The sequence below is a fragment of the Nomascus leucogenys genome, chromosome 2, assembly GCF_006542625.1.
Source record: "Nomascus leucogenys isolate Asia chromosome 2, Asia_NLE_v1, whole genome shotgun sequence".
Classification (NCBI taxonomy): domain Eukaryota; kingdom Metazoa; phylum Chordata; class Mammalia; order Primates; family Hylobatidae; genus Nomascus; species Nomascus leucogenys.
Window position 1 is genome coordinate 136,028,533 of NC_044382.1, and position 16,066 is coordinate 136,044,598.

A 16,066-nucleotide genomic window follows, 5' to 3' on the forward strand; every position below is an offset into this window, starting at 1 on the left:
GCTCAGATACGAATCTGGCAAGTAATAGAATTTTCAGCATGGGTTTTTTCTTTACTCATTGGTGACCTTTCAGTTTTGCCAGTTTATGCAGTTTATTATTAATACTTCAGTTTGGTTCCAAAATTGTTTGCTGCAGAATTAGGGTTATATGTCTTTGTCTCTTGTATCTTAAAATTTAATTGATTTATTCTGGTGATCATTCACAATAAGATAACACCTAATCCTGGTTGGAAGATTCCACGTTTGTCACCTCGCCCTTCCCTATTTGATAAAATAATGGCAACAAAATAGAGAAAATTTGCCAAACATTAACAGGCAAACTCCTTATTTTTATTTGTAAACCAGGGTACTAGAATGTATTTCGTTATTGTGACCCTTTGATTCTTTTCCTCAATACACCAGTAAAACTTTATTTTTACAAAATTTTCACTTTCTATTCCAGCCAACAGTGAGTTTCACTTGTTCCGTGTCTGTATCCTCACCAACAGTTGGTATTGTCCTTTTTATTTTTCATTCTAATATGTGCGTAGTGGTATTTTATGATGGTTTTCATTTGTACTTCCATAATGGCTAAAGATGCTGGGCATCTTCTCATGTACTATAAGTGTCTACTCATATTTTGAAGGGTTATTTATTGCATTGGGAATTCTTACTATTGAGTTTTGAGAGGTTCTAGATACAAGTACTTTATCAAATAAATTATTTGCAGTTTTTTTCTCTTGAGTATATGGATTGTCATTTCATTCCTTCAATGGCATCATTAGAAGAGAAGCTTATAGTTTTAGCTATGTCCAGTTCATCACTTTTTCCTTTTTGGATTGTGCTTTTGGAGTGATATCTAAGAAACCTTTCCCTAGCCCGGGGTCCCAAAGATTTTCTTCTGTGTTTTCTTCTAGAGGTTTTACAGCTTTAGGTTTTCAGCTAGATATATTACCATTTGTAGCTAGCTTTTGTATATATTGTGAAATTTGAATCAAGATTCATATGGATATCCAGTTATTCCAGCACCATCTGTTAAGGTGATCTCTTCTGTTTACCTACCTTTGTGGTTTTCTCAGAAATTAATTGACCCTACAGTGTGGGTCTATTTCTAGACTCTGCCATTCCGTTCATCTTGGCAAAAGCCCTTGTGACTCTTACACCATTCATGAAGTTCTGCACATTAGGCAATAGCAATACTACTAGGATCTGTTTCTTGTTTACACACTTCTGACTCCAAATGTGTGGGTTTTCCCGCACGCAAACCAATTCCCCAACTCTCTGGACACTAATTGGGTATCCAACAATTCAATTAAAATTTGACGCTAATTGCCCAGAGTTGGTGCAGACCCCATAGGTTAAGAGCTGCATCTCACAAGACTACTCCCGCTTCAGATGCCAGTTGCAATTTCAGGCCTCCTGTACCTCTGCCCAACTGGCTATATGTTGGGGGTTTCCACAGCCCCTTCCTCAGGTTTGATAAGTTGCTAAAATGGCTCCTAGAACTTAAGCAAACAGCTTACTATCATCAGTTTATAATAAAGGCTACAACACAGAGCCAAATAAAAGAGTTGCATAAAGCATGGTATGGGAGAAGGGATGCAGAGCTTCCATGACCTCTCCAATTGCCATCCTCCTGGCGCCTCTGTGTTCACCAGCCTGAGTTCTCTAAACCCCTTTGTTTATAGTTTTCCATTATATAGCCACGATTGATTAAATCATTGGCCATTAATGATTAGCTCAATTTCTAGTGCCTCTCCCTTCTCTTCTCCCCTAAGGTGTGAGGGGTGGGAGCTGGGGTGGGTAATGGGGGTGTTGAAAGTGCTAACCCTCTAATCACATAGTTGTTCCTCTAGCAACTAGCACTGTCCAATCCAGAAGCTATCTAAGGGCCCACCAAGTCACCTTATTAGCATAAACTGAGGTAGATTTGAAGGGGCTTATTTTAAATAACAAAAGATGCTTCTCTCACCTGATGAGTAAATTCCAAGGGTTTTATAAGTTCTGTTGCAGTAACCTTGGATGAAGACCAAATATATATTTTTTCTTACATCACAACATCACAGCAAGGAAAATAATTTCAGTATTTTGCCTGGGTTTAAAATGGAATTGTGATTGGGCTTTATTTTTTCCAAAGGATTTTAAATTACTTAACTCTTAAAACAATAACAAGAGATAGGTGAGGCAGTCATTTTAGTTTTGATTTTAGTTATGGGACTAAATAACAGATTGCTCGAGTCTTCTCACAGCTTTACTCTTCACCTATGGCTTAAAGTCACAGATTCTGAATCTCAGCCTTACTGTGTGTGAAATGAGAAGTTTAGTACCAGGATTCTATGAGGCCACACATTCAGACCACAGTGGAAGTGTATGGAGAGAGTGGTAGGTGGCGAGGAGGAGTTTGGGTCATTTCCTTGGTGTTCAATGATGAGGAGCATCTTTTTATGTGTTTGTTGGCCACTTGTAGAGTCTTCTTTTGGGATGTAGTCACATCTTTAGCCAATTTAAAAATTGGGTTGTCTTTTTGTTACTGATTTGTAAATTTTTCTATATATCTAGTTATGTTATTAGGTTTGACATATATATTGTGTGTATTCATTGTCAGTCTGTGGCTTTTCTTACCATTTTTATCATTTTCTTAATCGTGTCTTTCAGTGAACAGACGTTTACTATTTTGATGAAGTCCAGTTTCTGTCTTTTTTTTTTATGCTAGTGCTTTGTTCATGGTAGAAATATTTGCCTATCCCAAGGCCATGAAGATATTCTCCTATATTTTCTTCTAGAAGCTTTATAGTTTTAGTTTTTAGATTTTTATCTGTGGACAGTCTCAAATTAATTTTGGGGTATAATGTGAGATGGAGAGTGTAGTTGTTTTTCTCCCTACCCTTCTTGCCCCCATCCTTGTACACATATCCACTTGTTTTGGCACCATTTGTTGAAACAACTCTCTGTTTCTTAGTGAGTTGTTTTCGATACCATTGTTGAAAAATCAGTTTTCTGTCATCTGGACTGAATTCTGTTGCATTGATTTGTTTGTGTATCCTATTCGGGTACTATCTTGTATTGATTGCTTAGCTTCATAGTAAGTCCTAAGTCTTCTAACTTTGTTCTTCTTTTTCATAATTGTTTTGGCTTTTCTAGATCTCTGGCATTTTCATATAAATTTTTGACTTAGGTATGCCAATTTCTGCCAAAAAAATTGGATTAACAACCTAAATATATAAGGAGCTCAAACAACTCTTGGAAAAAAATCTCATAATCCAATTTAAAAATGGGTAAAAGATTTGAATAGACATTTCTCAAAAGAAGATATACAAATGGCAAGCAGGCATATGAAAAGGCACTCAACATCACTGGTCATCAGAGAAATGCAAATCATATAAAAAAATCAGGCAGTAACAAATGCTGGAGACGATGTGGAGAAAATAGAACTCTTGTACACTGTTGGTGGGAATGTAAATTAGTATAACCGCTATGGAGGACAGTTTGGAAGTTCCTCAGAGAACTAAAAATAGAGCTACCATATGATCCAATGCTGTGTATATACCCAAAAGAAAAGAAATCAGTATATTGGAGAGATAGCTGCACTCCCATGTTTGTTGCAGCGCTGTTCACAATAGCCAAGATTTGTCATCTGAATAGAGATGGGTTTTACTTTTTCTTTCAAGTCTCTAGAACTTTTCCTCTTTTTCTTGCCTTTTGAAGTAGCTAAGACCTATGGTACAATGGTGACTAGAAGTGGTGAGAATAAACATCCTTTCCTTGTTCCTAGTCTTAGAGGGAATGAGTTCAATATCAGTGTTAACTGTAAGATTTTAAAATGTCATTTGTCAGATTTAGTTCTGTTTCTGAGGTGCTGAGCATATTTATCATAAATGGATAGTGAATTTTGTTATTATTCTCCTGCATCTGTTGAACTGTATGTTTTTTTTTCTTCCCTTATTCTATTATCACAACCTACATATATTTTTTTTTTTTGCATCTAAAACAACCTAGCATTTGTAGGATAAACTTCACTAGGTCAGAGATATTATCCTTTCTATCGAGTTTTACTTGCTAATACTTTAACAATTTTTGAGTATGATCGTAAGGAATATTGGTCTGGAATTTTTTTTTTTTTTTTTTTTTTTTTTTTTTTTTTTTTTTGAGATGGGGTCTTCCTCTGTCACCCAGGCTGGAGTGCAGTGGCACAATCTTGGCTCACTGCAAGCTCTGCCTCCCAGGTTCATGCCATTCTCCTGCCTCAGCCTCCTGAGTAGTTGGGACTACAGGCACCCGCCACCACGACCAGCTAATTTTTTGTATTTTTAGTAGAGACGGGGTTTCACCGTGTTAGCCAGGATGGTCTCCATCTCCTGACCTTGTGATCCACCCACCTCAGCCTCCCAAAGTTCTGGGATTACAGGCATAAGCCACCATGCCCAGCCTGGAATTTTCCTTTCTTTATAATAATCTTACTAGGTTTTTATGTCAGTATTATGCTCATCTTATGTGTTTCCTTTTCCTCTATTTTCTAAAAGAGTTTGTGTAAAATTGGTCTTATTTCTTCCTCACCAGTGAAGCCATCTGCACCAATAGTTTTTTTTTTTTTTTTTTTTTTTTTTTTTTTTTTTGGCAGGAGTGCTTATCACAAATTTAATTTCTGTCATACTATAGGGTTACTTCAGTTTCCTGTTGCAGTCACACTTCTGCCACATTTTGTTTTTCAAGAAATTTGTGTATTTCATCTAGTTGCAAAATCATTGTAATCAAGTCATTTAATATATTACCTTCTTAACTTTTTGATGCAATAGGATTTGTAATGACATGTCCCTGCTTTCATTCCTAATTTAATTTACTTTTTTTTTTCTTGATTAGTCTAGCTATTGTTTATCAGTTTTTTTAATATTTAAGAATAACTTTTGGCTTTCTTACTATTTTTTCCATTTTAGATTTTATTTACTCTTTTTCCAGTCTCTCAAGGTAGAAGCTTAGATTATTGATTTATCCTCATTTTTTAGTATAAGCATTTAAAACAAATTTTACTGTAATTTCTGTGTTAGGTATATCTCACTAATTTTATGCTGCACTTTTCATTATCAAATCAGTTCAAAATACTTTCTAATTTCGCTTGTGATTTATTTAAAAGTTTGTTACGTAATTTAAATATTTAGGTATCTTTCGTGCATCCAATATAGTTCTGTTGTAATATACAGTGTGTCATTTCAGGTTTTTGAAATTGAGACGTATTTTATGACTGATACCAGTTTTTGACGTTAGGCTTTTGATTAGCCTAGTTAGGGTTTTGATTACTGATTGGAGATTTAATAAGTTACCGGGGCATATATCCCCAAATCAAGATGTAATAAAGATGGAACTCAGCATTGTCACTACTTAGTATCTCCGACATCTGACTAATTATGTTCTTTACAATCAGAGTTTAGGGTAGTTTATGGCCAAATTATGAGACGCCATCAGGACTTTTTTTTCCATATTGATGTCTGTGTTTGCTTGATCAATAGATTTTTTTAATAAAATAATTTTTATTTTCTATGTCTTCAGTATTTTTAGCGATAACAGAAAGGCTGATTTACAAGAGTTTATCATACATACTGTATTGGTAAGCAATTAAGTCAGGGAGACCTGAGTTTAAATACAGTTCTTTACTTACCTGCTTGCATGACCTTAGCCAAATTACTTAACCTCCCTGAGCCATAATTTTCTCATTTGTAAAATGAGGATGACAACAGTACTTTAGTAGAATTAAATTAAATGTGTAGTATTTAACAAAATAAGATGTATACCTAGTCTGTGCTGATTAGTAAAAAATACCACAGCCTTTCAGAGTGGTAGATCTTCTTTTTTTTTTTTTTTTTTTAAAAACCTCTAGGAAATAGGAATGGAAGTGGGAAGGAATAGGGCAAATAACTGTTGATTTTCATAAGAAGTAATATATGATGTGTAGTTTTTATATTCTTATCCATGCGTCACTTCCTTTTTCTTGAAAACAATACAAATCTTTTAAAATGTGAGTTGTACATTTTAAGTTTCTGTATTTGTGAAAGACTTTTAAATATTTTGAAATTTCACATTTTATAAAATCAAAACTTTAAGGTACATAACATGAATTTCTTGCTTTAATAGGTTCTATTGGTGATATTTCTGATTCTAAAGTTTGTATTGTCAACTACTAAAGACAAGAGTGTTGACTAATTTCAATAACCTTTCTTTGTGACTTCAGTTTCTCATCTATAAAATCAGGATAAACTTTGTTTTAATTCATTTTTGCTATTGGGAGTAGATGAAATAATTTGTTAATTTTGAAAACATACGTTAAATAAACGCTGATAATTATACTATTGTAGTGATTTTACTTATGATTTATTATAATGTGATGTAATATATTCATTCTAAGATCTTTGACAAAATTGTCACTATATAAATTAATTGGAGTTTTTGGTGTTCAAGAATATTTCATGGAAAATTTTAAGTCATTTTTATCTCAAAATCATGAGGCTAATGTTAAATGGTTAGGTCGCCTTTTTTTTTTTAATTTTCAGGATCATGAAAACTAAGGAAGTTTTATAGTGGATGGGTTTAAAGTGTAGAATATTTTGAGCAAACTGATAGGAATCAACTAGAAAACCTGTTACAGGCATTTTCCAAAATGAAGTTTGCATCATTAGTACTTTAACTGTAGAATTTTTTTGTTGGTGCATTTACCTTCTTTATACTGGGTGAACAATAGAAACAAATATTCAGCTGTTTAATGACATTTCACTATATGGTCTTAAGTATTTAATCAGTTTATAGAAATATGTATATAGCTTTATGTGACTTCAGTAGTATTAAAACCAAGTTTTGATTGTGACCTAATGGTCAAATTTAAATTAGAATTTTAGAAGAGCTCTTAGAGACTTCAGGTAAGCATTAGATTGTCTCTGAATCATAATACTGATTTATTTTTTAAGTTAGAAAAATAACTTGCTTATTGATAGCTCATTTAATATCTTTGTTTATTCTGCCATTTAGACAGGATTTACTGGGATACGAACTACATCTCTTTGGGATACCCTTATATGCTGTTGTGAGACTTTTTTTTTTTTTTTTTGGTCTTGGTATTCACATTACCAGCAAATTGTCATAATTAAGTAATTAAAATCATACCAACTGTGATTTAGAAGTTACTTTAAGGCTGGGCATGGTGGCCCACACCTGTGATTCCAGCACTTTTGGGGGCTGAGGTGGGCAGATCACTTGAGGTCAGGGGTTTGAGACCAGCCTGGCCAACATGGTGAAACTCTGTCTCTACTAATAATACAAAAATTAGTCACATCTGTAATCCTAGCACTTTGGGAAGCTGAGGTCAGGAGATTGAGACCATCCTGGCCAACATGGTGAAACCCTGTCTCTACTAAAAATGCAAAAATTAGCTGAGCCAGGTGGCGCACGCCTGTAGTCCCAGCTACTCAGGAGGCTGAGGCAGGAGAATCGCATGAACCCAGCAGGTGGAGGCTGCAGTGGGCCGAGATCATGCCACGGCACTCCAGCCTGGGTAACAGAGCAAGACTCTGTCTCAAAAAAAAAAAAAACTTAGGCGTGGTGGCACGCACCTGTAGTCTCAGCTACTCAGGAGGCTGAGGCATGAGAATTGCTTGAACCCAGGAGGCAGAGGTTGCAGTGAACCAAGATTGCACCACTGCAGTTCAGCCTGGGCAACAGTGAAACTGTGTCTGAAAACAAAAGCATAAAAATAAAAGTTACATTAAGATTAAATATATTAGCAATTCATTGGGAAATGATCTCTTGGGATCTGTGAAGGGGAGGAGGCTGTGGCCCATTTTAATCTAAACTTTAAAAGATAAAATGGGAATTCAAATAGGATGATTTTATATTTGATATTGGGAACATTATCTGGATGTTGAGAATTGTTAATATGTGTTTTGTGAAATACTCTTTTTAGGTATTTCTGGAAATACAGTCACTCACTTGCCTCTTTAACTGCTCTGCTTATTGGGGGCATCTGTTTTGTGAATTCTAGTATAATTAAAGGATAATTTGGCATTTTAAATCCTAACTTTAGTACCTGTTTTGTTTTTTTTTTGTTGTTGTTGTTTTTTTTTAGGAGGGGCATATTATTTAATATCTAGAAGTCTAGGGCCAGAATTTGGTGGTGCAATTGGTCTAATCTTCGCCTTTGCCAACGCCGTTGCAGTTGCTATGTATGTGGTTGGATTTGCAGAAACTGTGGTGGAGTTGCTTAAGGTAATTCACCTTCCTTTTAGTCATTCGTTTAGCAAATCTTTACTGAGTGATTATATGACAATCACCATGTTAGAGGTTGAGAAAGCAGTGATATGACTAAGAGATTCGTCCTTCAAAAAGTTTACTACAGGAGATAGGCAAAGAATAAAATATTACTAGAATGTCAGCAGTGGGCTGGGCGCGGTGGCTCACGCATGTAATCCCAGCACTTTGGGAGGCCGAGGCGAGCGGATCACGAGGTCAGCAGATTGAGACCATCCTGGCCAACATGGTGAAACCCCGTCTCTACTAAAAATACAAAAAAAAAAAAAATCAGCCGGGCGTGGTGGCAGGCGCCTGTAGTCCCAGCTACTGGATGGTGTGAACCCGGGAGGTGGAGCTTGCAGTGAACTGAGATCACGCCACTGCACTCCAGCCTGGGCGACAGAGCAAGACTCCGTCTCGGAAAAATAAAAAAGGAAAAATATGGCCGGGCGTGGTGGCTCATGCCTGTAATCCCAGCACTATGGGAGGCAGAGTTGGGTGGATCACCTGAGTTCAGGAGTTTGAGACCACCCTGACCAACATGGAGAAACCCGGTCTCTACTAAAAATAAAAAATTAGCCTGGTGTGGTGGCACATGCCTGTAATCCCAGTTACTCTGGAGGCTGAGGTAGGAGAATTGCTAGAACTGGGGAGGCAGAGGTTGCGGTGAGCCAAGGTTGCACCTTTGCTCTCCAGCCTGGGCAACAAGAGTGAAACTCTGTCTCAAAAAAAAAAAAAAAAAAAAAAAAAGAGAAAGAAAAATACAAACATTTTTGTATGGTTCAAACACAAAGCAGCAAGACATTTAATACTAGAGAGAGAAAAAATAATTAGAAGGGTCTTACTTCCATTGAAGTTAGGGTCTTGTTTGATATTGGGGGGCATGACATGCTCAGATTTGGGATGTAGGGAAGTAGCTGACCATATTACAGAGAATGGACTTGAGGAATCACAAATGGAAATAGAGATCGTTTAAAAGGTTGTAGGTGTCCTGGGAGACGAGATGGTGGCTTATATTAAAACAGTGACTTGTGGAGCGGGAAAGATGTGGGCAAACTTGGGAGATTTTAAAGAATTTGAATGAGTGGATTTGATAATTAATGGGATGTGGGAAATTAGAGAAGTAGGATTTCAAGTTTATACACAAACTTCTGACTTTTGAATTTGGATGGAAGATAATGCCATTTGCGGTATGATGGAGAACACAGGACAGTTTAGTTCGAATGTGTTAACTAGAAGAACCATGAGTATATCCAAATAGAGCTGGCTGTATTGCTCTGGAGTATAATTAAAGAAGAGTGCAATAGGATTCCTCAAATATTATTAAATGAGAGGAACCTCAAGTGACACCTATAATTGCTCATGTTAGGTTAGGTTGTAACTATTCTACAGTAGTAAATGGTACATAAGGAAGTATAAAATCTGACAAGGATTGATACCTGCATTGACATTGACCTTTACGTGTGTACACCAAAGGGATGAAGAAAAAGAAGGGCTATAATACCATGGGTAAGCAATGTACTCATTAGAGTTTATATTCTTTTATCGTTTAATTTAGTGTATATTTTTATTTGATAGTCAAAGTTTAAGGTTTTCTCTGTGAACTCTTATCAAAGTATTAGGGTTTATACATGTTTTTGTTTCATGGAAAATTTAACTTAGAGAAATATAATGAAATTTCATACATTTTAAACTACATTTATTATATAAAATATTGAGCTATAGCAGTAGTCTTCTATTACAATCATAGTCGATGAATCTAAAAGCCAGTCAATAGATATATTTACACTAGTACCGTTTTTTTTTCAAGTAATTCTCAGATATGATTTCCAAATGCTATAGGGAATTTCAAAGATCAGATTAATTCAAGAGATGTCGAAATCAAATTTCAAAAAACACTAAAAAATTTTTTTGCAAAGTTAAAAGTATGTAGCTTTATGAAATTGAACGGGACCCTTGAAGGTGGACAAGGTTGGGAATGACTCTTCCTACTGTGTTGGTTAAATATTAACACTTTCTATGCCTTCAGTTGGCAAAAGCATCTTTGGATCTAGGGGTTTTTCCACCCTAATATTTGTATTAAGGTCATTTATCTGGAATTCAAGCAATTTTATTCCTCCCTTGTAGTTGACTTTGTGAAATAATTTCTTTTGAAAAGATTGCTTTTTCTTAAAAGAAGCAAATTGATAGGATTATTATAATCTGTACTTTAGTCAATTGCACAGAATATAGTCGTCCTGAATTATCAAAACAACTAAATTATGTTTTAGTTTTTTTGTGCCTTTTATTACCTTATTTGAGAAGTGGTAGCAATTGATAAATAGCTTTTACTTAGTTAACTGGGATATCATAATCTTTAATTTTATCCTAGATGGGAATCTTTTAAAAATGCCATTGATATTAAACTACAAATAATTTTGTTTGCAGAGTGGAAACAGTGTGTGTTTTTGGACAGCAACAGGAAGGTGTGCTTATCACTTACTCTCTCACAGTATAAAAGATCTTTAAAAGCATGAGTTCACTAATCACAATAAATACAAAATATATTTCTGCTATATAACTTAAAATTCTAACTAGCAGTATTAGTTATAACTTTTTTACTTCTTTGTTAGCAATTCCTTTTTTGATTTATTGAGTCTATATTAAATATAGAAGCGTTAATAATCACACATTTATGTCATCAGATGCTTGAATGACACCTCAGTGGTAAATAGTAATTGGTTCCTTTAGGTCTTTCATTTATTCATTTAGCAACCATTTATTCAACTTCTACATGTAAGGCACCGTAATATCTCTAAAATGTTTCAAAAGGAGTGTGGATGTGTATAAAAATAACTAGTATTGCTTATTATATTTATGATTCCTTTTTCTAGGAACATTCCATACTTATGATAGATGAGATCAATGATATCCGAATTATTGGAGCCATTACAGTGGTGATTCTTTTAGGTATCTCAGTAGCTGGAATGGAGTGGGAAGCAAAAGTAAGTTATGATAGGAACACCTGTAAATATTTAATATGTGACCTTTCAGAGCTTATGTTTTGGGAACACTGTAAAGTATGGTAATATTTCCAGATTCTAATGGTACCTAAGTGGCCATTTTCACAAAAGTTTATGTATAAGGTTATTTTCTACTTGACAAGGCAGAGAATCTTTGGAGATAACACTCAGCCCAGGATCTAGTTAAACACAGTACTTTGTAAATTTTGAATTTCCTGCCTTCTCGCCCATCCTCCAGTTTTGCCATATGTAAAAATGCTCAGGTCAGTGTGTTAGTCCAAATTAAACATTTGGCTTTGTAATTTATTTAAAAGTTCAACTTAGACATGGGGCAGTAAATAAAAGTTATTGCCCACATGAGGTTAGAGAAGTTATTCTTGCTATTGAAATTTCAGAAGTTATGACTACCAAAGCCAGTATCATTGTTTCTGGAAAAAATTGCTAAAGTCACATGTTACCCATAAGCAGAGCACCCAGAAGTGTTTTTGTCTCTTTGAGAATTAGAGCATCATAGCACAGCTGTAGTTTCCCAAGTAATGGATATCCACAAAGGTGTTTACTTTTAAAGACCTTATAAAAGTCACATATTTGTGCTATGTATGATATGATAATCTTTACCAAACCAAATTTAGGAAAGCCTGAAAGAATAATTTTTTCAATCTTGTTCTTTATTGTAAAGTCGTATTATTGTAAAAGTAAATCATTTATTTACACATTTTACAAATTGACTGTATGAAAATAACAGAATTTTATACCACCTGGGACATGATTAGCATGTATGTAGTTCCATTTCCCACAGATGACACCGTTTTTCATGAGTATTCAGTTTTATTGAGAGGTTGAGAGTGGAGAAGGGGAAATGGTAGTTTTCATAGATTGTTCTTTCCTTCCAATCCCATTGCTACTTGAATTTCCCTCCTGTATATTGTCATCTTCTTTCTGTACTTTTTCTTATTTTCCTGTAGCAATCACACACTCAACATTATGTTTGGACCATGTATAAAACTTGTGTTTGTGTCCAGCATGTTCTCCATGTCAAGATTGTAGCGTTAAGGTGGAAGAGACAGGAATGAATGATCTAGAATGAAAGCCCATATTGTTTTGGAATTTACAGTGCTTTATGGTTTGTGGGAAGGCATGCACATCTTTAACTCATTTCAGAAATATGGCAGGATCTCACTTTTACTATCTTTTTTTCCCCAGATATTTCTTTAAAGATCTCTTTGTTCATTAAACAAAGATTTATTGAGCAGCTGCTTGGCCCATGGCGTTGTTTAAGGCACTGGGGAATCAGGCAAAACAAGACAGAAATTCTTTCCCTCATGGAAGTTACATTCTAGGGGAATTGAATCAAGATATAGAAACAAGATACTTGATTTTAATTTTTAATGTTTAAAATTGCAGGCTCAGATTGTTCTTTTGGTGATCCTACTTCTTGCTATTGGTGATTTCGTCATAGGAACATTTATCCCACTGGAGAGCAAGAAGCCAAAAGGGTTTTTTGGTTATAAATGTAAGTAAAAAAGATTCAATATTTTTTTAAGGGTACCTATTTATAGAATTTTATCATCAATTAAATTTTGTACATTTTAGATATTTTGTAACAGAATTGACTGTGGTTTGGTGATTCATCCTAATTTACAATTTAGTTTTGTCCCCTGTATGCTGTGCAGTTAGAGTAAAAATTACTTCTATTTACATCTTTTCTTTTTCATTATTAGCAACAAAAGGTGATAGAATATAGAGAAATCAGTGCTGCTAAGAAGAGAAGCTTTTATTCTCTACTAGTTTTGGGAATTTGTAACTGAGTTTCTAACTTTTGTTCTAATATGACTTTCATTCTTTTAATACATTTAAGCACAACAGTTTAAAAACGCCTAAGATTGTGAAAGCAACTAGAAATATTAGTTTCTTGGTATAATTGCATTTTTCAAGAGTGCAGGCCATTTGATTTTTAGGAGATCTCACCAGTTGGGTTTGTCTTATTTGTTTTTATAGATTCAGGTTATTTATTTTTGTCAGGAACATAAGTGAATCATGTCTCCTTCTCAGTGCAACACATTTGGAGGGTGCATGATGCAGTTTTTCACATTACTTAGTGGTGTTAGTTTTGATGACTTAGTCAAGGTTATACCTGCACAGTTTCTCTATTGTGAAGTTGCTGTTTTTTTCTTTGCAGTTAATAAGTAATCTGTGGAAGAATACTCTGAGACTGTTCATAGCCCTGTCAAACTTCTACCAAATGGCTTCATCCTTAACCCCTCTCACATCTGGCTTTTGTCGGTCAAAATAAGTCAGATGGTGATAGATGCACTGTGAATTTTTTGTCCTCTGCTTCATTTCTCTTAGTCATTCCTTCTCCTTCTTGAAACGTGTCTATTTTATTCGATGTCAGATACCCTAGGTGCCTAACTCACTGGTCACTATGTCCATTACTCCTGTTACCCCCTTTAAATGCAGAATTGTACAACTATTATAGCGCTGACCTTCTAACTATACACTCTCCCTTGGGTGGTGTGTATTCTCATGGCTCAAAATGCTATTAAGGGACTGACATGTTTCTATTCCTGAATCTCTCCTTTAAAGTCCAAACATAAATATATATTCAACTGATTATTTGAAGTCTCTCCTACTTATTTCTTCTCAGGCTTTTCCATCTAAGTAAGTAGCTGAAACCAGGATCTTAGTGTTTCCCGTCCTACCTGCTCCTCTTAATTTCTAATCCTTTCCTAATCAGTGCATTTATTCTCCCATCTCTAGATTGAACCTCTGCAGCACCTCCTAATCGGCCACCCTGTTATCAGATATTGAATCTTTCAGTCCATTGTCCACACAACATTAATAGTATGTGTCATTTGTGTGTTTATGACCCTACTTTGGTTTTCCATTTTATTTAGGATAAATTTAACTTGTGTAAAATATTCATACTCTGTTCCTCGGTGGTCACTCCAATTTCATTTAATTTTTCTCCTTACTATAAGAATTTTATCTTCTTTTGTTTCCTCAAAAGAGTTAAACCTTTTTCTACTTTGGGATCTTCATACATGTTGTTTCTCTTTTCTGGTGTACTCTTTTTCCCTGATGATCACATGGCTGATTCTTGCTCAGCAAACTCTTAAATATTGTCTCCTTCCTTATATTTGCTTAGCCTTCTGTAACCACATTGAATTAGATTCTCTCTCTCTCATTTGTTATTCACAACTCCCTGTTTTCATCAGAACATTTACTGCTGTTTATAATTACCTGTTATTTTGGTCATATGCTGTTGAGACTATTAAATTCCATGAAGGCAGGAACAATGTCTAACTTGTTTATATTGCATCTCCAAGTACTTTGAGATGCTAGAAAGCTCTAGTACAGGACCTGTCACATGGTAGCTGCTCAAGTATTTAATGGATAGATGGATACATTACAGTTAGTCGGTTATCTTAGAGTCAGAGACGAAAACACTAGGTCTAGTTGAAGCTTTTATTGTTGTTGAAATAGAAAGGAACTTTACTTAGGGTAGCTAATTGTCTGACAGCCACAAAAATCAATAGGTCACTAGATAGTAGAGAAAGCTGTGGACCAAAATCTATACAGATAGTGATGTAAGTTGGAAGCTATCAAAAAATTGATTCTATATTATTATGATGTTGCTTTTGTTTTCCTTTTTTTTTTTTTTTCTTGAGATGGGGTCTCACTCTGTCACCCAGGCTGGAGTGCAATGGCATGATCATGGGTCACTGGAGTGTCGGCTGTCTAGGCTTAAATGATTCTCCCACCCCAGCCTCCCAAGTAGCTGGGACCACATGCATGTGCCACCACTCCTGGCTAATTTTTTAATTATTTGTAGAGTCAAGGTCTTCTGTGTTGCCCAGGCTGGTCTCAAACTGCTGGGCTCAAGAAATCTGCCTGCCTCGGTCTCCCAACGTGCTGAAATTACAGGCGTGAGGCACCACGCCATGCCCCCTTTTGTTTTTCTACCTGCCATCTTGTTTCTTTTACCTCAGAGATTGAGGGGATTATCCACATTTTGATTTGCGTTTGGGCTAGTCATAACAATTCATTCGGAGACTCTTGAAACATAATTAGCGAGGTATACAATAACGAGGTATACATAATATAGCGAGGTATACAAAAAATGAGACATGAATCAGATCAGTTGATCATTTTGATGGTAAACCATTCTCTTACAAGAAAAGAACACCAAATACTTGAACTAGGAAATATGCAAAAATTTACTAGTTACTTTAACTGAAGAAAAGTTAGGGGTCATATATATCTATTACTCTTGACCTCAGTTATTATAGTCTAATTTGCTGTCCGTTAATTGTCAAGAATATTTTGTTCTCTACAGCTGAAATATTTAATGAGAACTTTGGGCCCGATTTTCGAGAGGAAGAGACTTTCTTTTCTGTATTTGCCATCTTTTTTCCTGCTGCAACTGGTATTCTGGCTGGAGCAAATATCTCAGGTGATCTTGCAGTAAGTATTATAAAGTGCTATATCAATTATATGTTTTAAAAGTGGAATTTGTATATTTATTTTTACAGATAGACTTTAAAAAATCTTCTTGTCTTCTAGGATCCTCAGTCAGCCATACCCAAAGGAACACTCCTAGCCATTTTAATTACTACATTGGTTTACGTAGGAATTGCAGTATCTGTAGGTAAATAGTTTTACATTTCTTTATGTGTCACAGAAATTTCATGATGTACATACTATAAATACTTTTATGACATTTGCTAACTTTTTAAAATACAGAAATATTTCAATAAAAAGACATGGAGTTGCTTATTACAATTCAAAAACAGTTTTTAGAAAACTAGTAATGA

At 35.1% G+C, this 16,066-nt stretch overlaps 1 protein-coding gene across 4 annotated transcripts in view; it reads left to right on the forward strand.

Moving 5' to 3' along the window:
* Nucleotides 1–16,066, forward strand: part of SLC12A2 (solute carrier family 12 member 2) — a 107,372-nt gene that overhangs the window by 40,918 nt on the left and 50,388 nt on the right. For all 4 annotated transcript variants that reach the window (XR_004031618.1, XM_003259914.4, XM_030818401.1 and 1 more), the window contains exons 5-9: nt 8,084–8,223; nt 11,121–11,231; nt 12,654–12,762; nt 15,589–15,716; nt 15,816–15,900. Coding sequence is in view for 3 of the 4 variants with exons in the window: in XM_003259914.4 (XP_003259962.2) it covers nt 8,084–8,223; nt 11,121–11,231; nt 12,654–12,762; nt 15,589–15,716; nt 15,816–15,900 (573 nt within the window). In the remaining variant the exon portion in view is untranslated. The remainder of the gene's footprint in view (nt 1–8,083; nt 8,224–11,120; nt 11,232–12,653; nt 12,763–15,588; nt 15,717–15,815; nt 15,901–16,066) is intronic.